This window comes from Peromyscus maniculatus, chromosome 9, assembly GCF_049852395.1.
Source record: "Peromyscus maniculatus bairdii isolate BWxNUB_F1_BW_parent chromosome 9, HU_Pman_BW_mat_3.1, whole genome shotgun sequence".
NCBI lineage: Eukaryota > Metazoa > Chordata > Mammalia > Rodentia > Cricetidae > Peromyscus > Peromyscus maniculatus.
Window position 1 is genome coordinate 77,594,961 of NC_134860.1, and position 25,536 is coordinate 77,620,496.

At 43.1% G+C, this 25,536-nt stretch overlaps 1 protein-coding gene across 4 annotated transcripts; it reads right to left on the minus strand.

Moving 5' to 3' along the window:
- Wbp4 (WW domain binding protein 4) lies at positions 1-25,476 on the minus strand. Of its 4 annotated transcripts, XM_006989550.4 has the most exons (10): positions 25,062-25,476; positions 24,506-24,578; positions 21,712-21,774; positions 21,505-21,628; positions 17,119-17,304; positions 15,535-15,581; positions 14,867-14,942; positions 11,363-11,553; positions 5,519-5,697; positions 1-836 (listed from the first exon to the last, which is right to left on the minus strand). In XM_006989550.4, coding segments are annotated over exons 1-10 (1,149 nt in total). In that variant the 5' UTR covers positions 25,064-25,476; the 3' UTR covers positions 1-628. The 4 variants fall into 4 exon arrangements, with proteins under 4 accessions (XP_006989612.1, XP_076401557.1, XP_076401556.1 ...); XM_076545442.1 differs by lacking the exon at positions 25,062-25,476 and having other exon boundaries at positions 1-853; positions 24,506-24,980; XM_076545441.1 differs by lacking the exon at positions 25,062-25,476 and having other exon boundaries at positions 24,506-24,978.
- Positions 25,477-25,536: the final 60 nt, after the last annotated feature.

Sequence of the window (25,536 nt, forward strand, 5' to 3'; positions counted from 1 at the left end):
AGAAAGTGAATGGCAGAAGCGGCACTATCTCCAGTTCCCTGATCCTCGGCCCCAAGTTCAACTGCTTCCACAGTTTGCGGCTATAAGCTGGCCTGGGGCAAGGGCAGCTTTCTACTCCTGGTCCAGCTGTTGCTCTGCACTTGAGTGGCTCCTGCTTCTGGTCTTTGGTCTTAACTTGATATGTCAACTTTTCTACATGCAGGCTTCAAAGGACCATCCAAACCCAACTGCCACGGGCTGTGCACTTGTGTGTCTGACTCTTCTTTCTCAGGTAACAGGTTAATTTCAGTGTGCAGAAAGAATGCATTTTCAATGCAGGACAAGTATGCTCATGTGAGTAAGAACAGAGCAAGAGTCTTCCCATGTTTTAAATAACAGATACATAGCATCTTAAATTATCATATAGTTAGCAATTTTAGACATTGAATATAATACACTGTATTACAATGCAATGTGGTAGGCTTCCATTTAAGGAACAAAAATAAATTTCACATGAAAAGATTTATTTTGATTCACATAAAATACACTTAGCATAAATGTAAACTGCAGCACTATAGTACTCAAAACAGAGAAGCTTGGAAAGGGCACGTCTCCTCTGTCCACAGCAGTCAAAGGAAAGTCTTTACAGTCACTCATCGTCCCCTCGCTGTCTCAGATTCCGAGATCTCCCATTTTCAATTCTTCTCTTTTTGAAGACTGGAGCCACCCCATCTGCTGCAACTCCCAGAGAAGAGACTGTTTTTTCTTTAAATACCACTTTGATTTCTCCAGCAGCGGCTTCTGAAGTTGACAGATATTCGCTCTCAGTGCTTGGAAGTTCCAAATCGACCTCTTCCCTGGAACAGAAAGAAAACTAAACTCTAACCTGACAGATTAAGATAAATATTGGATATAGACCACGAGCCACTGAAGCGCCATGAGCACCTTCTCAATGGATCAGAAGCTGGTCACCGGGGACACTACGCTGTCCTGTTTTGGCTTTTTTGGGACAGGGTCTCATGTAGTCCTGGCTCACCTTGCAGCCCCTAATGTCACCTTGAGTTCCTGAGCCTCTGGCCTCTGGCCTCCAGACCTCCAGTCCTGGGGTAGGTGTGTACTGCCTAGCTCTAGGTGATTTAAAATACTGATTTTAGTCTCAACACATTGCACTCTGATTGAGGTGGACATGTGCCAGGACAGGTCTCATTTGTTCTATTTCTGCTGCACCAAGGACACAGCATCATAGAAAACACTCTGCTCATACATGACATGAAGCATAAACAGGTAACAGGGAAGCTGTGGAGACCGATTTTGCCATGGACTGACAGAGATTCTGAAGGTTTACATAACACAAGATGGAAAGAATGGAATCTTAATGTCCTATTGTGGAAGACTCATTGAACTATTTGCCTAGCATCTTTTTATTCTGAGAACTAGCCCTCCAACTATCCACGTGGTAAGTCATAAAAAATCTGGCTGGACCAGGAATCAGTTCCCTGCTTAACATGAGCCTACCAGTACCTTCTCCCCTAGACCAGTGGGTCTCAACTTTTATTAATGCTGTGACCCTTTAATACAGTTCCTCATGTTGTGGTGACCCCCCAATCATAAAATTAGTTTTGCTGCTACTGTTAGGAATCTTCAGTAAATATCTGTTTTCCAATGGTTTTAGGCGACCCCTGTGAAAGGGTCATGCAACCCCCAAGGGGTTATGACCCGCATACCGAGGATCACTGCCCTAGGTAGTCAACTAGTCTATGAAAGACCTGGCTCATCAAATCCACCCATGAGATTTCTGAACACAGAGGAGGAAGATCATCATATTCAGTAGATAGAGAATAAAGCAGGCAAACAGAGAAAGGCCGAGATGGGAGATGAAGAATCTCATTTGTTTTGACAATGTGCTTCCCCCCTTTAGATTTTATTTTTATTTTATGTATGATAGATGTTTTGCCTGCATGTATGTCTGGAGATCACATGTGTGAAGTGTCCACAGAAGTCAGAAAGGGGATGTCAGGTCCTCTGGAACTAGAGTTACAGTTGGTTGTTAGTTATCACGTGGATGTTGGCAACTAAACCTAGGTCCTCTCCAAGAGCATTAAGTACCCATAACAACTTAAGGAATCTCTAAATAAATAAAAGCTTTTATTTTTATTTTATGATAGCTACACTTGGGGTCTTCTGTACCCCAGACACTGCATGAGGCAGCCGGAGTAGAAATACCTTCCTCGTACTCTGGCTCTTCTGTAACATCTGTTCTCTTCTTCCCAGTATCAGCACCAGCATTTGTTTTATTAGCCTTTCCTTTAGGAACCACTGAGTCCAGGTATGTTCATTCAGAATTACTAGTGATGAGCTTGAGAGTAAGAGCCGGTCCAGGATAAAAGTTAGCCAGGACTGCTTTAGCTGTTATTAAATTTAAATTTAATTTAATTGAAACTAGGTTAGTGAGTTTGAGGCCAGTCTGATCTACTTGAAAAATCTAAATAAATAAAGAAAATAAGGAAAAAAAAAAAAAAAAGAAGAAAGAAACTCCGTCAATCTACTTATGAAGCTGGAAACAACCCATCACATATTAACACTGCCTGGTGTTTTGGAATTTTTTTTTTAACACTGTAAAGGTGTCTCTGCCTAAGAGGCCTTCTGATTGGTTTAATAAAGAGCTAAATGGCCAATAGCTAGGCAGGAGCAAATAGGTGGGACTTCCAGGCAGAGAGAGAAACCGGGAGGAGGAATATAGGCGTGTGATTTCGCCAGCAGACTTGGAGCAAGTCTGATGTGCTATACCAAGAAGAGGTAACCGAGCCACGTGGCAGAATGTAGACTAAAAAATATGGGTTAACTGTTATAACAGCTGGTTGGGAAAAAAGGCTAAGCTAAGGCCAAGCTTTCATAATTAATAATGGGTCCCCAGGTCTTTATTTGCAGACTGGTGGTCCAAAGATAATCCGACAAGAAAGCTTGCTATGGCCTAGTTAGCCTGAAATTTAATTAGCATTAGAAAGACGTATCAATTTTGAAATAGGAGATGCTGACTTAGGACAATTATTAGACATGACGCTGACACTCTGAACAAAGCGTGCTTTCATAGGCCCTCCTTCCTTTAGCTCCCCCTCTCTCCTGCTGCCTCAGGCTTCGGCTGTAACCTCTCCCCCAGTCTCTTCTCCTTGCTCATGGAGCAGATGTCCTTTTGTCCACCCCAAATCCTTTCTCATATTAGACATAAGTGGGTGTAAAACCATCCTCCTGATTGAAGTGACAAGAACTGAAGAGAATGGACTGGTCTCTTACTCCAGTAACTCCCGTGGATAGGCATCAATGTCCTTGTCACAGCTGGGGAGTAAAGCCTGGTATACAGAGTTGCCCAGTACTTGTATTATTCTCCTATGAAAAAAGTACAGCCTTCTCATGAAAAAGCAGGGTGTAGTTTGGGTTTTGATAGCTTTTTGAGATAAGAATCTCACTCTAGTCCATGCTTTTGAAGATAATCTTGCCTCTGTTTCCCAAGGTGCTATAGATGTGCACCCCACCCTCAGCCAAGAATTTTAATAAGAACTAATTCACTATAAAAGTACATAAAAAGAATCCACCCTACACTATCCTTCCAAAGCAGTGTTTTAAAGAATATCTACTTCATCCACACACCTTTCCCCCTTCACCTGGAAGGTTCCTTTAAAGGCTTAAAAAAATACTAAAATGCATGCCAAGGAGCGATTTTTACTTACCTGGTAAAATAAATGCCTCTAAAAAGAAAACTCATTTAGGCAGTTAAAGCAGTCAAACAAATCAGGTAACATCTTTAGTACAACTGTGTTAAACTGTCGACAAACTATCGAGTTGCTGGTGGCAATGGCTTTACCAGAGGTCACGGCAGTATGCAACAGGTGACAACTCGTGTTTGGAAGGTCAACCCACCAGGGACTCCCTGATGGGGAGCCCCACCTGGCAAGGCTGGGGGGGGGGTGGTCATTGACTGTAAACGACTGGTTGTTTCCTGTCTGTAACTTTCTCATGTGCCACCATTTTACCTCCTCACAAAGAACAGCAGTGGGGTTCTTTCCACAGCCCACTGGGAATGTGTTTTACATCTTTGGGCACATATACTTGTGGGTGGTCAGGAAGATGACTTCTCGTTGGGCTGTGTAATTTTGACAGATGGACGATATGTTAGGATGTGCTTCATAGCTGGGTCTGCTGTCCCACAGAGACTGTGGACACTTAGAAGCCTGCTTTGTTACTTTAGCTCAGACTAACATGAGAAAACAACAGTTTCTCCCCAGTCTACAACAAGCTACATACATTTTGCTGATTTGAAACCTCAGAGCAGTTTCAAACTAGACTGAATGTTTCTGTAAATGGGTCATAACTTAAAAACTTTACAGAGATGCACAAGGTCAGAGTTGCAGACGTCTAACCAAGGTTATTAACACAAAGCAATGTAGATACGATGCCAGTTCTCTGATTGCTAGTCTGGTTGATAAGACCCGGCCCTCTGTGCAGATCTCTCTGCAGCCTGTCTCATCTGGCACTCTGCTCCCGGCTTCAGGTCACATCTTACACCAGGAACCTTGAAAACGGGCATTGCCATGGTTACTCTCCCCCTCAGATTTAGCCTTTCTACATTTTTTATTACAAAAAGTTTGTTGTAAATGTGTGTAGGGAGATGGAGGGAGAGCTGAGAAGGATTAGAGCTGAGAAGATTTAGAACTAGGGTAGAACAATAAAGAGGTGGGACTGGAACAGCACGTATGTGAGTTTTTCTGTAACCCTCAGGTCAGAAAAATCTAAGTTCCTTTCACTTTGCTGCGGCTTCTGCCCTACACCCTGGAGGTGGCTTTCGGAGCTGGACTCCAAGGCCACCAATAATCAACTCCTGCTGATGAGAATCTGAGCTTAAAAACTCTGCAGTATAGAGTCAGGTATAGCAGTATGCACCTGTTAGTACCAGCACCCATGAGGTGGGGCCCGATCAGTTCAAGGTTAGCCTGAGGCTACATCAGACTCAAAAACACCAAATCAAACCAATCAATCAACAAACCAACCAGAACAAAATCTACACTCATATAAAAAAACACTGTCAGCCTGAGGCTACATCAGACTCAAAAACACCAAATCAAACCAATCAATCAACAAACCAACCAGAACAAAATCTACACTCATATAAAAAAACACTGTCAAGTACTTACTGTATAGGACACTTCAAGAGAATAAGAGAGCAAAAGCTTTTTCTTTGCCTTTAAACACATTCTATAGCTAAAGTATCTTACAAAGTATTTACTGCAAGTATTTGGTTTTGTTTTTTTGGATAAAAAATGATGAGAATATGAATGTGGTCATACTTTGGTAGGAAACAAAATAATCACTTGAAAAAATCACTAACTTGTTTTAAAACAACCACTGTTTCATCTTTTAAAATTAAAAACATTCTAGAACTGTAAGAAAGAGCTACACTTCTGAGCAGCACAGGAGACTTGAGATTCTTGAGGGCAATGGGCTGAGGTGCTTGGACACAGCAGTGGATGACCTCGCAGGTACTTACTGAGACTCGGCCTCTTGTTTAATTTCTTGCCATTCCCCATAAGGGTTCGTTGATTTCTTAGGAGTTTTGTTAGGAGTTTTGGATTTTTCTTCGTTTGTATTTGATGGGTTCTGTTTTGGGGTACTTTTTTCTTTTTGTATTTCTGGCTCAGTTTTTTTCTCAGTACTTTTATTTTTTTCCTGAAATGCAAAGGCCAATAAACAACACACTTCAAGTAAAACCACAGTAGTCAATCCTCAAATTTCTTTAACTTCTTTAGAAAGTCTTATAATAATAATAATAATGATGATGATGATAATAATAATAATTCACTTAATGGTTTAAGTTTTCACATAACACAATAAATGTACATGGAAGAACTTAATCAGGTTTTTCATTATGTATAAAACTTTAATGCATTATGTTTAATGATGTTTTAAAAAAATGTACCATGACGGTATATAAAGGCAGTGGTGGTGTGTGCCTTTTACCAGCACTCTGAAGACAGAGGCAGGAGAGTATCTGTGAGTGCGAGGCCAGCTGGTCTACAGAGCAAGTTCTAGGACAGCCAGGGCTACACAGAGAAACTGTCTCAGGGGTGTGGGAGGGGTGGGATTAGAATAACTCCCCCATGGGACAGAAGCAGTCCCCACAGAAGTCCTGGGCTGGTTCTTTACGACATTATCTTCATTGGGCTAAGAAAGCCCTTTAACCCATTTCCCACACTTTAGTGTGTCCACTACACGTGTACTGGGTTTTCAGCCTCTTTGCAAATTACACATCAATGGGTAGCTTGCTTGGAATTTCTTTTGTATTCTACAAATGGCTCTTAACTCATCTCCTATGTAGCCCAGGCTGGACCTGAACTTCTAATTTTTCCATCTTAGCTTCCCAAGTACTAAGACCAACAGAATATGTCACCATGCTCAGCAACATGATTTTCTTGTTCCCTTTTCCCTAGACTGGGCCTCACTGCGTTGCCCTGGCTGACCTGGAATTCCCTGTGTAGATCAGCTGGCTTCAAACTCAGAGCGTTTGCCTGTCTTTGCTTCCCAAGTGCTGGGATGGAAGGGACATGCTTCCACATCCCCAGACATGATTTTCATAATAAATCCTCTGGCTTTTACTCTTGTTAGCTCCAAAATCAATGATCTTGACCTTCACTGTTTCAGCCACCTAGTATTAAAATACTGAGCTGTAGTCTGGAGATGTAGCTCAGATAGTGGAGTGCTTGCCTATCATGCAAAAGGCCTGGGTTGTTCAATTACAAGCACAGCATAAACTGGGCAGGTGGTATATTACAGTAATTCTATCATTTAGGTGGAGGCAGGAGGATCAGAAGTTCCAGGTCATCTTTGGCCACAGAAGAGGTTCAAGGCCAGACTGGGCTAGAGACCTTGTCTTAAAAATAAAAAAATACTCTCCCCCAAAAAACCCCAAACAAGCAGAAAACCACCCTCACATCATTTATTTATTTATTTTTAATTAATTAATTAATTAGTGTGTGTGTGTGTGTGTGTGTGTGTGTGTGTGTGTGTGTGTTTTTGAGACAGGGTTTCTCTGTGTAGTTTTGGTGCCTGTTCTGGATCTCGCTCTGTAGCCCAGGCTGGCCTCGAACTCACAGAGATCCGCCTGGCTCTGCCTCCTGTGTGCTGGGATTAAAGGCGTGCACGCCGCCACCACTCCCCGCAAAGCTCCTTATTCTTAATAATATTCACTTATTTAGAAATGAGACAACTTAGGCTAAAAGGTGAAGGTAAAGGTCAGTAAGAGGGCCCAGAGGGTAAGGGCACTTACCACATTAGTTTAAATAACTCAGTTCAATCACTAGAATCCACACGTATTAGTTTTGTTTGAGGCCATGGGAATATACAGCAGGTGACAACTAGTGTTCAACAGGTGGACCCACCAGATGAATAACTCTGATGGGAAGCCCCACTTGGCAAGGACCATGAGATCACTGACTGCAAATGACCAGTTGCTCCTGTCTGTAATTTATCTCATGTGCCACTACATTTCTTCCCTAAGAACTGCTATGGGTATTTTCCCACTGCTTGTATGTTTATCTCATGTATATATTCCATCTATTGGGCACACTTATAGCTGTGGATGGTCAGGAAGATGATTTCTGCTTAAGTTGTATAATTCTGATGAATAAAAATACTACTAGAATATTTTTTATAACTGACCCAGGAAAGCAACAGTATTCTCAGTCACAAAGACAGTTAATTTTAGACTTTAGAACAAATTCAAAACAGACTAGCTACCCTGCAGAGACAAGTTCCCAGGTGTTTATTGCTGAATCAAGATGAGACAGGAATGAAGCAACTTTGGTAGACATAATCCCTGCAGTACTGACTTTCTGCACGTACCCCTACCACCCGAGGTTCAGCCAACTGTTTACTGTTTCAGTCCTGAATTACAATGTCATCTTCTGTCTGGGAACCCTGACCACTTAAAGCTATGTACACGGCCAAGCGTTACTCACTGGCTGGTCAGTGTGACCTCCCTAGCCTGAAAGAAACCGTGTGACTTATCATGTGTTATGAGAATGGGTCGGACCCTGATATGTAACTTGTAATTGTCCAGAGTTTGGCTGTTAAGAGTACGTGTGTGTGTGTGTGTGTGTGTGTGTGTGTGTGTGTGTGTGTGTGTATGTGTGTGTATGTGTGTGTGCTGAAAAGGAGATGTAGCTGAGTGTGCAGAGGGTGAAGTGACAGAGATGTAAGAAGTGTGAGAGTAGTGTGAGTGAGTGAGAGAGTAAAGAGTGAGGGAATGGTCTAGTAGTGTGTGAAGGAATGTAACAGAGTAGAGAGAAGAAATGTGTGTAGAAGAGAGATGTGGAGCTATGTAATAAAGAGATGTAACTGTATATAGAAATATATGGCTGTGCAAGAAGAGATGTATGTATTTAAAGAGAGAGATATAGCTGTATGTAAAGAATATAGCTGTGTGGAGACAGATTTCCAGAAAGAGACTTTTTAAGATGAAGTAAAAGAGAAAATTACCACCAGAATGCGTGTTTTCTTCCTAATATCCCTTTGGTAGAAAAAGTCCAGCCCTCACCGCATTTGTGGATTTTTCTGCATTCCCTCGTGCTGCCTGGAGGCTGGCCCCTCACAGGCAGTGGTATAGTTTGCCTTGATAAATCATGACCAAAAACAACTTGGGGAGGAAAGGGCTTATTGGGCTTCCATGTCCCATTCACAGCTGATCACCCAGGGAAGTCAGGGCAGGAACCATGGAAGAAAGCTGCCTACTAGCTTGTCTCCAGGTTCATGTTTATCTACTTCTTAGACCTCACAGGACCACCAAACAAGAGGTGCCACTCCTCATAGGGAGCTGAGCCTGCCCCTTCATTAATTAGCAGTTAGGAAAACACCAGGAAGCTAGGCCACAATGGGGAGGGTATATCCTCAACTGAAGGTCCCTCCTCCTAGGCGAATCTAGCTTGTGTCAAGTTGACAAAACCTAGTAAGCACATCATTGTGGAAGGAGAGAGCTGACTTCAAAGTCGTCCTCTGACTTCTAGAAGTCGTCCTCTGACTTCTGGAAGTACCGTCCTAACCACACACATACACAACAATAATAATCAAAAATATAAATAAATGGCATGATGATTTCATTTTTTTCCTGGTTCCTATCTTTTGTAGTCATATTCCTCATAGAAAACAAAAAGCTAACCTTCTTATGAAGTGAGTTTATTTCTTATTCAAGACCAATCTACCCACCTCTTCTTATTGATGTATTTTCTTCTTTCTTTGGATTCCCTCTAAAAGTCTATCACAGTCAATACTTAGCCATCAGGTTTCAATCCATTCTTTTTTTAAAGAAAAGATGTCACCATGTAGCCCTGGCCAGCCTGGGACTTGGTATATAGGCCAGCTGGCCTCAAACTCAGAGATCTGTCTGCCTACCTCCCAAGTGCTGTGATTAAATGTGAGTGCTCAACTTCTATTTTTCAATGTCTTAGCCAAACCATACCTAAAGTATAAACTACTTTTTTTACTCCCTGTGAGTTCTGCTACTCAAAACAGCTGGTTGACCTTTTAAAAGGGCACCGAGAACTCCTAACTGCTACATTCAATGGACAAACTTCTTTCCTCCTTTTCTACTTCCTTAAAAAAAAAAATTAAACTTCTTGCCGGGCAGTGGTGGCACACACAGTGGTGGCAGATCTCTGTGAGTTCAAGGCCAGCCTGGTCTACAGAGAGAGATCCAAAACAGGCTCCAAAGCTACACAGAGAAACCCTGTCTCCAAAAAAAAAAAAAAACAAACAAACAAACAAAAAAAACCAATAAACTTCTTATAAATTTCATTTTTACTATTTATGTGTGTGTGTGTGAATGTATGTGGTTGATATATTGTGCACCCCAATAAACTTATCTGGGGGTCAGAGAACAGAACAGCCATTATATTAAACATAGAGGACGGGTGGGTGGTGATGGTGCACACCTTTAATCCCAGCACTCGAAGAGGCTTTTAAGCTTTTAGCAGCAGTTCAGCTGAGATCCATTCATGAGGACTCAGAGGCTTCCAGTTGGAGGAAACAGGATCGGCTGAGAAGTTGGTGAGGTGAGATTAGCTGTGGCTTGTTCTGCTTCTCTGATCTTTCAGTGTTCACCCCAACACCTGGATCTGGGTTTGTTTTTATTAATAAGACCTTTTTAGATTCGTGTTACGTGTGTATGTGTGTGTGTGTGTGTGTGTGTGTGTGTGTGTGTGTGTGTGTGTGTGTGTTGATAAGCATGAAGTCAAAGGACAACTTGTAGGAGTCAATTCTTTCCTTCCGCCTCTACCATGTGGGACTCAGGGACTAAACTCAGGCCATCAAGTGCCTTACTGCCAAGCCATCCCCATAGCCTTTTAAAACACACACACACACACACACACACACACTCACACACACACAACTACTTTGGTTCATGTTGTTTCGTCTCCAGGTTTTGTGCATGTTCTCGAGCATGTATGTGTGTGTATGTGTACATATGTGTGTGGGGTGGGGTGTGTGGAGGATGAGGTTTGACTAGGGTACGAAGGTTAGACGATAATGTGGGAAACAGTAAGTTCTCTCTTTCCAACATGGCGTCCTGGAGCTAGAACTAACGTTCTCTGGCTTAGAAGCCAGCGTCTTTACTGGCCGAGCCACCTCTCCAGCACAGCAGACCTAACTCTTGATGCAGTCTCCATGTTGGCATTCTGGAACACCTCTTGTCCCCCACATCTGTCCTCACACCCCCACAAGTGACCTTAAATGAATGTTTATTGTCCAGTTATTCTCCTTCACGAGCTCACCTACACCGAGACTTAAAGTACTGCTAAGTAGTTCCTACTTATTACCTTTCTATTTCTCGTCTGTCACTGGCCAAACAGCTTTCTGAATGTCACTGGAGCTTCTTAAAGTTACAAGGTTTAAGGCCAGGTGTAATAAATGGCACATGCTTTAATCCCAGCACTCCTGAAGCAGAGGCAGGTAGAGCTCTTGGTAATTTGAAGCCAAGCCTGGTCTACATAATGAGTCCCAGGCCAGTCAGGGCTACATATTGAGGTCCCATCTTTAAAAACGTTGGAGAGTTTAAAATAGGTTCTGAAGGATAAATGGTACAATCATTTATCCAAATGCAAATACAGTTGACCTCACCCTTACTTTGAGTGATTCATTTCAAGATCTCCAATGGACACACGTCTAAACACACTCCAACAGATTTCATCATGACATTCAGGAGGACATACAATTTAAAAACTATGAATTGCTTTTTCTGGATTTCCTGTTTCCTATTTTCGGCTATGAGCTGGCCAGGAGTAAAAGAAACCATGGAAGATAAACCTGACAAATGTCTGTAAACAGTGAAGCAAGAACCTACCTTAAACTTGATTATTAGTTTCTTCGTTTCCACAGAGGCCTCTCCTGCTTTCTTCTGTTCGCCATCAGAATCACTGTGAGAATCTGATGATTTGGAGTCTTCTAGGGTGTCAGGTGACTTTTCATTCTCCTTACTTGACGGCACATCACCAGTGTGTGGAATGAAATCATCAGGTTTTTCCCATTTGGATTCTGCTCAACACATTTTAATAACTGTATTACTTATTTAGCAATACTTCTTAGCAATACAACACTTTTTTTTATCATGTAGAATTATTAAATACATTATACACACACACACACATACACACATACACACTTTATCAAGAAAAGAGCTCAAAAACCTCTCATTTTTTTATTATTCAGAAAACAGGACAATCTGCATTTACTAACTCAAACCCTAGATGTGGGCAGTGGGTGATAGTTTTAAAAATCTCCAGTTTACCTGAAAACAATTTCAAGAAACATACTGAGAATGACTTTACAGAGCATTTCCTGAAGCTTACCACAAAGATTGCCTGGGTTCTTGCAATCGTGATGAACTGAATACATGACTTTCACAGTAAAGGAATCCCAACTGGCTGGACTCTACCGCCATCTACTGTTCACTGGGCTTCTAGAGACATCCAAGTCTTTCTAACTGTCTTGTCTCTACTTTTAGTTTAGTGAAAAGGAGAGAAACTATACAATTTGTTATCCAACTGAGACAATTTTAAGAGTGAAGGAGACTAGGAGACAGAAGCAGGAGGATTTCTGTGAGTTCAAGACCTGACTGGTCTACTTGGTGAATTCCAGACCAGCCAGAGCTACAAAATAAGACTCTGTCTAAACAAGTAAACAAGAGAGAATGTGACTGCTCACTGCACCCATCAGGGTGAACTCCGCCCAAGCCCAGAGGACACGTCCTCTTTCTGAAGAATGACCACAGGCTCAGTGACTTCACTGGTAAGAAGCTGCTGTGCATCCAAGTTAGGTTTGTATTATTATAAAGTCCTCATATTAACAGGCTGTATGATCTCCATAAAGACCCAGTACTTCACTTCTATGGTACAGAAACACTGCTCTCACTCTGCAGAATGCGTATCTGTTTGAAAGGGTAAAGACCATTTCTTCCTAAAAGGTGCACTATAGGCTCTGGGAAATAAGACTTAGAAACACAGACAAGAGCCAGGCTGATGGCAGCAAGTTAAGTGTGAGGACTGACAAGGAAGGACGCCCAGTGGTACTGGCTGAGAAACCTGAGGGCATTTCATTGAAGGAACTTCAACTACCCAAATGGCAACATTACTTCATTGCTCATAGTCATAAATATCAACATGAACATGGTCAAGTTTTAATATCGTCTGGGCCCCCAGTTCTTTCTATTCTTCAGTCCTGTTGTTTATATACCTGGGATGTATGCTGGGAGAAACAAGAAATTATTTATAAGAAACAAGAAATTATTCAGGAAATAAAAAAATTATTTATTGAAGACCAGCTGGATATGGTGGCAGAGTCTTGTAATTGAAGCCCTTGGGAGATAGAGGCAGGAGGACCAAGACTTCAAGGTCCTACTCAGCCAACTACTGAGCTGGAGGCCAGGCTGAGATAGTTTCAAAAAGCCAGAAAAGGAACACCAAAAACTGAACTGAAGGGTGGTTATATGAGAAACTCTGTGGTTTTCTAAGACTTTCTGTACTTTTTTTCTTCTTTGTGTGACAGGGTCTCATGTATCCCAGACTCATCATCTGAGGATGTCCTTTGAACCCATTCTTCCTGACTCCACCCATCATGGGATTACAGGCATGTTTGATTACACCTGTTTTTTATTTTTTGGAGTGTATGGTATATGCCTGTAGGTGTCCATGTATGTAGGGGTGTGCTTGCCTCTGTTTTTGCATGTAGAGGCTAGAGGACTACTTCTGGTACATTTCCCCATCAATTCTCCACTTTATTTATCTTTCAGGGTATTGTCTCTCACTGAACCTAGACTGGCCACCCAACAAACCCTGGGATTTGCTTGTCTCTGCTCACCCAGTGTTAGGGTTACAGGTGCTTGTTTCCACATCTTGCTATAGGGGGGCTGGGGATTTGAACTCAGGCCTTCATACTTGGACAGCAAGCACTTTACCCAACAAGTCATTTTCCTAGTCCCATACCCAGATTTATGGAATGTTACAGACTGGACCCAGGACTCTGTACATGCCGGGCAAACACTCTACCAATTAAACAACATCTCTAATACAAGGTTTTTGTTTGTTTTGTTTTTCAAGACAGGGTTTCTCGTGTAGCTCTGGGTGTCCTGGAACTCACTCTGTAGATCAGGCTGCCCTCTAACTCAGACATCTGCCTGCCTCTGCCTCTCGAGCAGTGGGATTAAAGGTGCGTGCCACCACCATCCAGCTCAGTTTTGTTTGCTTTCTTTATTTCTTTTTTTGGTAACTGGAGGGACAGCCGTGGGTGCTGGGAACTGAACTCTGATGTTTTTGGTTGTGAGCCTAGCCTTTTAAGAGCTGAGCTATCCCTCCAGCCCCAGTTTTGTTGTTTTCTTTTTTTAATTAATTAACTCATTTATTTTAGGTGCATTGGTGTTTTGCCTGCATGTATTTCTGTGTGAGAGTGTTGGGTCCCCTGGAACTGGAGATACAGACAGCTGTGAGCTGCCATGTGGGTGCTGGGAATTGAACCCAGGTCCTCTGGAAGAGCAGCTGGTGCTCTCAACCTCTGAGCCATCTCTCCAGCCCCAGTTTTGTTTTCTTAAAAGAAGAAAATGGTGAAGGCCTAGGTGTAGTTCAGTGAGAGAGCATGAGCTAGCAGGCATTAGGTCTCAGATTTGATCCTTACCACGACAAAAGGTGAACTAGGTGACAACCACAGGTACTTAGAAGGGAAATTATTAAATCAATCCTAAGATTCAGTAATATTAGACAGTTAAAGATTCTTTTTTAAAATTTGCAAATGCCTTATTAATTAAGAACATTAAGCAGACATAGAGAATTGGCTCAGCAGTTAATTCTTTTTTTTTTTTTCTTGAGACAGGGTTTCTCTGTGTAACAACTCTGGCTGTCCTGGAACTTGCTTTGTAGAGCAGGCTGATCTCAAACTCAGAGATCCATCTGCCTCTGCCTTCTGAGGCTGGAGTTAAAGGCATAGTCACCACCGCCCAGCTCAACAGTTCATTTTATTGTTCTCACAGAGTACCAGGGTGGTTCAATTCTAGCACCCACACGGTGACTCAAAACCATCCATAACTACAGTTCCAGGAAATCTGATGCTTTCTTCTGGCTTCCTTGGGCACCAGGCTCACATATGGTGAGCATAAATCCATTAAAAAAAGAAAAAAAGTAACATTGATGCATAGTACATTTTATAAACAGAAATCTTTTAAGTATCCCTTATAAAAGATAGTATATAATACCTGGTACAGAAATGATTATTACATTACAGTTTCCAAGTCTGGATGATATATTCTCTCACATGCAGTTTTGGGTAGTTTTAAGTTAAAATAATCAAAGATAACACTTACCTCCTGTTTCTGTATTATAATAATAGGTGTAACCGTCTTCACTTAAGCCCTCTACCCAAATGGCCTTTGCTGCTGTCTAATAGGAGGGAAAAAACAGTACACTGAGAATAATGACAATAGCTAGCTACTGAATAACTAAGGCAAATGTGGCTATCCTTTCTTTTCCACCTGGCACCTGCGAGTCGAGAGCGGTGATAAAGATCATGCAGCACAGCCTGCTTTTCTAGTCACCACTAACTTTCAGACAGAGAATGTCTCATCTCTCTAAGCCAGGAATCCAGCTGGACAGACATGTAAACAAGAAACGACTTCAAACTGACTAACAATATGTATCCTGAATAGGGTTTTTTGTGTGGAGCTATCCCTGTTCCTTCTCTACCCAGCCGTCTAACAGAAGGATTATAGGAAGGAGGAGGCCAAGCTGGGGGTTGAAGAGAACTGCTTATTTGGAAATAAATTTGCTTAACAAAACTCCACAAAAAGCTACAGTCACCAGAATTTGTTTAGCACAGGGGTAGAATGCTGGCTATTCACAAAGCCCTAGGAGCAATCCCTAGTACACAAACCCGACCAGCTACCCAACTCTGAACTCTGAACTTGCCCACCCTAGAAGGCAATCACTTGAAAGAATGAATGAAGCAAAGACACCATAAATATGTTATAGTTACCTTTTTTAAGTTCCCTTGAAATCCTTCTGGCTTCTCCCACTGAGATGCTTAAAATAAAATATATTGTAAATTAATTTTGCTTTAAAATAAAACAAATCCCCCAAATTTAACTAGGTAAAAATCTACAAGATAGTCACTACTATGTACAAAACACTACCAAGTAGAAAAATAAAAGAAACAACATATACCCTTAGTGGTGCTGCACAGAATACATGTATTGAACGTTACATAACCGAGAAGAACGGCAGCATGGTCACGAGTTACTGAAACTTCCACAGTAATTACTAGGGCTGGGTAGGACTTTCCTCAGAGGTTAGGGAATTTCTACTTGGTAGGTGATTGTTTTACCATCTCCATGTGCTCTTTAACTCTTCTGTGAGATGCACTGCCTATTGTGGTTTAAATGAGAATGGCCCCAGAGGCTCATATATTCCAACACTTGGTGCCCAGTTGGTGAAACTACTTGGGAAGGATTAGGAAGTGTGGCCTTCTTGAAGGACATGTGTTGCTGACGTAGAGACCTGGAGGTTTCAAAAGCCTACACCATTCCCAGTTTGCTCACTTCCTATGCCTCCTGGTTGTGGATGAGATGTACCCCAAGTGTTTATTTCTAGTTGATTTACTGTTGAACTACAATATTCATTTCACTTAAGACTCAGAGCAAATAAATTGTTAGCAATTCTTACTACTGGGGCTGGGGGAATGGTTCAGTGGTTAAGACACCAGAGGCTCTTCCTGGGGACCCGGTTTGGTTCTCAACACTCACATGACAGCTCACAACCATTTTAACTCCAGTTCCAGGGGATCCAATGTCCTCTTTGCTCCTCCATGGACATTGCACACACATGGTGCACAAACATTAAAACATACAGGTAAAACACCCATATAAAATAGAAATTAAAAAACCCAAAAAACTTATGGAGTAATAAATTCTGCCAAGGATACAAATGCTAAGACAGCACTTCAGAAGTGATGACTAACTTTAAATTCCTGGTCCTCCTGCTTCTACCTCCCAAGTGCTAGGGTTATTGATGTGTCTGCTGCTACAACTACAGCTAACTGTTAGCATGAGTTACCCCATAATTTAATTTTTTTGAGACAGGGTTTCTCTGCGTAGGCTTGGCAGTCCTGGAACTCACTTGGTAGCCCAGCCTGGCCTTGAACTCACAGAGATCCACCTGCCTCTGCCTTCCAAGTGCTAGGATTAAAGGCGTGTGCCACCATGCCTGGCTAGGAACTTACAAGATTTTAATCATGACACTGATTTGCAATGAGCAGGGTATTCTTAGTGTTTTTTTTTTTTTTTGGTTGTTTTGTTTTATTTGTTCCGTCTTACTCTGTACCCCAGGCTGGCATGGATCCCACTATGCTAGTCTCTAATGTGTAGTAATCCTTCTGAGTGCTGGCATTCTAGGGTATATACATCATAACAAAAGGCACAGTTTTCTAAGCTTTGTGGAAAAAGGAAGTTAGTTTCTCACTGCTTAACATATGCCAATATGAAATCAATATTAACTAAAAATCTCAATACAGAAACTGCTGTGTTTTTCTATTTTCTAGTAGTTCTGTGCTTCCACAGCGTACCTCCTGTGATGAGATCGTAATAGTAACAGTGACCATCGGACGTTACTCCTTCTACCCATCTACCCTTTGAAGCGTCTTTCTTTTTCTTTTCCTTTTCCTTTTTCTTCTTCTTCTCTTTCTGTTGAGTTGATGTAGACGTGGGCTGGACAGTGCTGGTCACTGGTGATATACTTGGCTCTGAAATGTCTAGAAAAAAGATAAAGAGGGGTAACTTTACCTTTTTAAATGTTGTATTAGCCAGAAGCCTGGCAAAGCCCAGCACAGTGACGCATGCCTGTAATTCCAGCTACTCAGGAAGCAACTATTCAGGAGGCTGAGACAGAACAACTTATGTGTTTGAGACTAGCCTAGATAACAATTTTTAAAAACAAAACCAAAGTTTGACAAGACTGTTTTTGGGAACGAAACACATTATAATAAAGTTGTCTGGATACAATCGTGGAAGACTATATAAGGGGAGTGAAAAAAATTGTAGTTGTACGGGTTATTTAGTTCATTCACACATTAAAGGTTATCCTAAGGGCTGAGGAGTGTGACCCAGTGGTAGTGTACTCCTACCAAGAATGCCCTGGGCTGTAGGTTTGATCTCAGCACACCACGAGGAAAACAAAACAATTTACAACTCACTCTAAAGAACAGGTATCCCTGCCCACAGCAACGAAGGCCAGTGTTGACGACAGGGGGAATCGTGTCAGAACACCGGGACACACCAACAAACGAGCTACGAAGGCGAAGGTACTAAGCTGCTTCCCACTGGCTTCTCGCTTCTCCACACCCTTATAAATCCCGGGTCAAGCCGGGCACTGGTGGTGCCCGTTCTAGTCCAGCACTCTCAGCAGAGGCCAGCCTGGACTAGAGTGAGTTCCAGGATAGCCAGGGCTACATAGAGAAACCCTGTCTCTAGAGAAACAAAAGCCCTCTAGGTCAAAAATACCTGCAGACAAATCAAAAACAAAAAAAACCCCACGCACTAAAAATACTGTTAAATTTGACTACATGGTTACATTTTTTGTATAACAAAATGAAAAGGAAAAAAAAAGCAAAAACATAGAGGCTAGAAAAATGAAAAAATTAACAACAAATAAGTTAATGTCCCTAATAATGACTTGTTAAAAATCAAATGTCCTAACAGAAAACATACAATTCAGAGAATGAATATTTTCTTTCACTAATATTCAAAGAAATGCAAATAATATAGTTTCTTTTTATAGATTAATACTGAAAAGTCTAATGAATCTCCATTATCATCTATGGGTATATACATAAATGTGAAAAAAATGTTTTCATGGCTTTCTGCTCAAAAGACAGCTAATATTTCCAATGACAGTTAACAACTTTTTTATTTCTAGAAAAATGTAAATCAGATCCACCATTTGTACAGCTAGCTTGTCATCAGCTATAATATAGTACATTCATCCTTTGATACTACATGTCTTACCCAGAAGATGAACCTACAGAAAAAAACAAACACAAAAAGATACATTCATGACAGGCTGCATTTTTTTTTTTGTTTTGTTTTTTGAGACAGGGTTTCAGGGTTTCCTCTTTGTAGCCCTGGCTGTCCTGGAACTCACTCTGTAGACCAGGCTGGCCTCGAATCAGAGATCCGCCCGTCTCTGTCTCTGTCTCTGTCTCTCTCTGCCTTCTGAGTGCTGAGATTAATGGTGTGAGAAGATCTTTAACAGACATAATACACATAATCCAAAAGGATCCCACAGGGGCATAGTGGCTCATCTCTGTAATCCCAGCCTGCCTGACTACCTTGAGTTTGAGGCCAGCCTAGGCTACATAGTGAGCTGCAGGCTAGCCAGAGCTATATAGTTGAGACTCTGTATCAAAACAGACAAACCAATACCCCCACCATGGACAGGAAGATAACTGTATGTATATTTAAAATTAATCTGTGCTGAGTATGGTGGCATACACCTTTAATCCCAGCATTTGGGAGCCCAGCCTGGTCTACAGAGAGCTCCAGGGATAGCCAGGGCTACATAAAAAAACCCTGTTTCAAAAAACCAAAAAATTCACCTTAAAATGGCACTGAAATGGAATCTTTTAATCTCTCTATATAAAATTAGTAAGTCTTCCACTAACACTTCTCCAAGATACCTACCTGATTTTTCCTCTCAAAATGCTTTATGTTCAACTGAGTGTAATGATGCATGGCTGTAATCCCAGAACTTGGGAGCCTGTCCGACATCACATAGTGAGTTTGAGGCCAGTTTGAACTAACCAGTGAGACTCTCATTCACTAATAAATCAATGGCTTTTTGGAACCACATGCCCCTTCTTTTCCTTAAATACTAACATTTAGACTACATTAAGCTGACAACTGTTTTTATTTAATGGCAGCAATATTTTGTTTAAACCTATAATTAAGGGTTCTTTTTATTAGAGACTAAAGAGTATCATTTCACGCTGAGACATTTGGCCTGGACTGAGCAGGAGGCCCTCCCCAGGGGCTTGTGTTGTACACAAGGTGCTGCTCAGGTAGCCGACCGTCCGGCTGCTCCCGTCTCCTTGCTGCGGAAGACAGCTTCTCACAGTAGCTGTGGTGTTGAAGGGAGAGAGTCATAACCGGATAAATTACCGAGAACAAGTGACTGTTGCTATCGCATGACAACTCAAGGCTCAGAAAAGGATCTTCCACGTCTCACCTCTCCCAAGAAACCTCTCTCAGAAAAAAGGGGTGGGAAGGCTGTAAGAGATGGAGATGGTGTAGTGTGGTGTTTTCCCCTCTGGGTACAACATGATCACACCACCACTATCTGGAGGAGAGAGTACCCTGATCCAGTCACAGCAAGGAAAGAAATAAGCAACTGACACAGTGATGGTCAAGTACATGCTGACGGTACTGGACTACTGACATTTCCCAAGAGGAGGGAGGGGACACTCAAGGACCTGGTCCTTCTCACCTAGATTCTAGCTATTATTCCATCGTGTTCCAGCTCCCCTCCCAACAGGTGATCTTGGGAGATGCTGAAGTAAAAGGCAGTGAAGGGTTAACTGAAAAGAGCCTCCATGATGCAGAGTCTCCAAGGTAGCGACCTATGATGGGGTGTGTCTTTGATGACGTAGCTGTCCTGGAGTCATCCATGCACTTATAAGTAACTCCTCATCCATGCTGTTTAGTTAAGTCCAATAAAGTCAGTGGTTCACAAAAGCAAAAATCCAAATTGTCTGAGCACCCGGACCACTACCTGAGATCAACAGTTAAGATCTACTCTATACCTGGTTTAGGAACCTGGCTCCCAGCTTGCTGGAGGCTGTGGCGCTTTAGGAGGTGGGCCCTGGCTGGCAGACTACGTGAGCGGGGGCCGCCCTCCAGGTTTCTGGCTACCTTCAGGCTCCGGCCTGCTCCTCTGCCTCTGGTCTGTGTTGTAGGAATAAGCTTCCATCTCGGGCACCCACCACTGTGCCGCCCCAGCCATGGTGCACCCAAACCTCTGACACCGACCCACAGCTGACAGTCTGTCCTGTACATTGTTGCTGTCAGGTCTTTTGTTACCAGAAAAGTAACTAAAACAATCTGTCATGGAGGAAAGCTCACAAAAACTTCCTACTTTAGAGCCTGAACTCAACCAGATGGAAACATCCATAACTCAAACCCTCAAAATAATCTGCAGCTTGAGGTAAAGTTGACTATTTGTCAGGAAAAGGCAACTCCTTCATTATATAGCCAATCATATAAATAGATATAACTCAGTTCTGGCCATGTGGAAAATATATAACTATAATGCAAGTTTTTTTTTTTAAATTTTTTTTTTTAATGAGTAGCGCCTGTAACAATGAGTATCTAAAAGAGAAGCCTCAAGGTTTTGGAAATGAATCATTCAGCTAGGCTGGAGCTAGGCCCAGATAACTGTAAAGGTAGTATGGTTGATATGAATAAAGGTGTCAGAAGATAAAGCATTAAAAACAAAACATGGGGCCAGCAAGATGGTTTGGTGCATTATGGCATTTGCCACTGACCTGAGTTGATTTTGGGGACCCACATGGCGGAAGGAGAGAACTGACCCTTTCAGGTTGTCCTCTGACCTCCACACATCATCAACATAAAGATAAATAAGTAAATAATGCAAAAAGCAAAAGAAGCCAGGCATGGTGCCTCGTGCTTTTTAATTTCCGAAGGCCTAGGTAGGAGGCTCACAAATTCAAGACCAGTCCAGGATATTCTGGGAGACTGTATCTCAACAACAAAACAACCACAACAATAGCAACAGCACAAAATATAAGCACTTCAAAGTCCACATTCTAAATGAGACTATGATACACACGAAAAGCACTAGAATATTTTCAAGTATGGAACTCCTATACGGAAACAATGAAGAGGTCCCTCAGCACGACCCGTGATGTTCCTTTTAAAGCACCTTGCTGATACCTTACCTGACTCTAAGCCAAGCCGTTTCAGATCCTCTTGGTATGCCTTCAGGGCAGCTGCCTCCATGGCGGCAAACTCCTTGGACGCCTTTTCTTCTTCCTTTGCCTTATCCAGGCTTTTCTGTTTAATCTGTGTAAGAACACGTGAAGGTGACGGTGAGAGATGGAGTCAACATTCGCACAGAAAATGAACACAGAGTCAACTGGAATTACCTCACTGATCCTCTTGGCCACATTTTCCTTGTGATTCTTTCCTCTCTCATGAAATTCAACACTCTTGAAAATGGAAAAGGGAAAGCATCATTAACCTCACAGCAAACTAATACTATGAATACAGAGCTAAAATGTAAGATTAAAATGGCAGAAAATATAAAAATGATTAGTTTTAATGCAAAGTGACCCCGGAATCAAATGACACTAGTGGTCGAGGCAGATTATCGTGTTCGCCCACCAGATGTTCTCTGGTTCTTACAATGAGCCAGGATGACCACACTAACAGCACAAAGTGTGGGGAGCAACTTTCAAGAAGAAGTATGTCTCAGCTGAGCAGTGGCAAATACCTGTGACCCGAGCACTTTGAAGGATGAGGCAAGAGAAACCTGAGTTCAAGTTCCAGGCCAGCTTAAGGTATGTGCTCAAGTAACACCCATCTCAAAACAAAAAGAGAGTAGTAGTAACAACAATAAAACTGTCCCAAACCCAAAACCCCACCAAATAAACAAAAGCCCACGACAACAACAAAACACTACCTTTCAACATCAAATGTCCAAACTGGCTAAGCCTCTCATTTCATTTTCTGCTTTGCTATATTAGAGACATAAAGAATATCCTTGAGGACTTGGTCTTTAAAACATTAAGAAAGATAAGTATGTAAAGAAGTCCTCCTTTGGGCAGGTAAGACGGCTTGTGGGTCAAGGTGTTTGCCACCACGCTTGCCCACCCGCCTCCACCCCCAGGACCCGCAGGAACACTGTCCTCTGACCTGCGCCCCGAGGAACATGCACACCAACACATCTACACCCACCCACCCACATTTAAAAAAATTCCTCACATTGTGCAAAGTGATGTAATAAACAAGGTTATTCAGTGCAGCACTGTGTGGGGCAACAATCTTACAGTCTGTCTGCTGGGGACTGGCTGAGTGAACTGCGTACATTCCCACAGACACCTTCATGATATACTGTTCAGTTAGAAACAAAACTGTGCTATTTGTCATCATGATGGAGTAAAATACACGCATATGGCAACAATGAAGTATAGAGGGGGGGGGGGAGGAGGAGTTAACTTTTGAAGGTCAACAGTAATTAAGTTTTGACATAGATGGCTGAGTGAGCACTGGGACCTACTTAAATAATCAGAAATTCTCAATAAATTATAGATGTCTGATGGTAAGTAATAGAAAATCCCAGGAAAATTCCTTAAAATAAATGCTGTCAATCAAATTCTGTATGACACATTAACCGAGCTATTCTAATAGACTCCTATGAATTCTTCATTAAAGTGAGAGTTTGTAAAGCAAACAATCATCTATTGTTCCTATACCGGGTTACCTACAGGTGATACACCATACAAAGAACACCATGTGAAAGGACCATTCAAAACTGATTATGGTTTGTAGTTAACAGTTAAATTACTAGATATTTAGGGAGATGCAGACAAACTTCTGGAAAGATAATTTATTTTCAGTAACTCATAAAACTGGCTTTACCGCCTAGGTACCTCCAGGGATGGGTCATTTTTTAATTTGTGTGGTTTTAAAAGCTCATGGCAGTTTTAGTAAGGGTCAGTCTAAGCCAGATAAAATATGCACACTCTTTAGCAACAACCAGTAAAGACCAAAACAAAAGAGCAATACTCCTTGAAGCCAAAGACCTCACAGGTGATTTCCAAGTGTTTACTGAGCTGGGAACACAGCTCAAAAGACGGCAGCATTCCTTTGTGCACCACAGTTCTGCCAAGTAAAAAGGTTATGTACGTATAAAATACCATTGCTTTTGGTTTGATTTCGTTTTGTTTTTCAAGACGGGGTTTCTCTGCATAGTCCTGGCTGTTCAGGAACTCACTCCTGTAAACCAGGCTGGCCTCGAACTCACAGAGATCCGCCTGCCTCTGCTTCCCCAGTGCTGGGATGAAAGGCGTTCGCCACTACTTCCTGGCAAGATCCTGAACTTTTTTAAACATTATTTTATGGATGTGTGCGCCTGTGTTAAGTTCAAAAGCACCCCATGAGTACAGCCACCAGTGAAGGTCAGAGGAGGCTGTGGGATCACCTGGAACCCGGAGTCACGGGTGGTTATGAGCGGCCATGGGGTGCTGGGCACGGAATCCCATCCCCTCTGCAAGAGCTGGAGGTGCTTTTTACTGTGGAGCCATCTCTCCAGTCCCCACATTCTGGTTTTTAATATAGTATGTTTGTATAGGACAGATCCGAAAGGGAAGAAAGCCAGTTGACTTTTTGCTTTAAAAGTTGGAGCTAGGTACCAGGCGTGGAGCACGCCTTTAATCCTAGCACTAGGGAGGCAGAGGCAGGCGGATCTCTGTGAGTTCGAGGCCAGCCAGGGCTACAGAGGGAGTGCCACGAAAGGCGCAAAGCTACACAGAGATCTCTCGAAAAACCAAAAAAAAAAAAAAGTTGGAGCTAGGCTATAAGCATAATGTGTTTTTTGGTTGCTATCTTTGTATTTCTTGAGAGGGGACAATGATGGTCTTACAAATTTCTATGGAGAACAAGAAACATAAAAGAAAAAGTATGATTTTTTTTTTAAAAGAGGCAAGGAGTTCCATAAACATGGATGAGATTACCCACTCACGGTCCATTTCCTCGAAGGCCACAGAAATAATTAGGCCTTGAAATCAAAGTTAGATTGATGACCAAAGGGGAAATCAAAGAAAAGAAATCTTCCTAGGTTTTGAAAAATCAGGAGCACAACCCATGAAAGTGGTTTGTAAACTGTACTTAGATCAGAAAGCAACATGTCACATGAATATTTTACTAGAAATTTCATACAGGCCTGTTGTCTGCTATCCAGCACTTGCAGTAATCACAGAATTTCTTTGGTTGTGACTTCCAGTAGTCGGCCCTGAAGAAAGGAAAAACAACTCTCAGTTTATCCAAGAATTGGAAGAGAACCGTCATGCTCTGTAAAATTTGGGATAGAAAGTTGCCGAACGGCTTCCGTCTTAGCAAAGCACTTTTATTTATCTACGCGAAGCTAAATTCCTCGTGGAACCGCTTTCCACCAAGGTAATCACGGGCTGCTTCTCCTCCTCGCTACTCCCAAGGAGGGAAACAGAGGAAGCTATTTCCCTTTTCCCTGCTTAGCTAATTCACTTGTTTCGGGGACGTCTGCGGCGTCCACGCCGCCCGGGCCCCCGGGACGGACAGCCGGGCAGGGGCGGGACCCGAGTCCCCCGGCTGGGGCTGAAAGGGCGGCCGCGTCTCCCCCGGAGAACCGGCCCGGCAGGTCGGGCGGCCCCGGGGTGAGCGGAGGGGCGGAAGGGGGAGGAGGAGGAGGAGAGAAGCGCACGCGGCCGCCGCGCGGCTCAGGTCCGACCCGACTCACATGACCGCGCCGGCTCCGCGCGTAGCCCCGCGATCCCGCTCCCCGTCTGCTCGGCCGGCGGCGGCGGCGGCGGCGGCGGCGAGAGCCGGGACCTCCCGGGCCTCCGCGTCTCCCCGGACCCCGGCGTGTTCCCGCGGCCCGGCTACGGCAGCCGCGAGGGCCCGGTCCCAGCGCGCGCGCGCGCCGCCGCCGCCGCCTCCTCTTCCCCCCTCCCCCAAGGGGGGCGGGGCTGGCGGCGCCCGAGAGGTGGGGTCGGTATAAAGGGGTGGAGGTCACCCAGAAGGGGACGAAAGCGCCACGGGGACCGGAGCTGCTGCGGGGCCGCCGCGAGGGTCCCCTCTAGCCAAGCTCCATCCCGCCGCGCGGTGCTCGCTCCTCCCGGGACCCGGCACCTACGACTCGCGCGCCGCGGGCTCGCGGCCTCCGCCTCTGCCTCCGCCTCCCCCCGGCTCCGCTCCGCTCCCCGCCCCGCTCC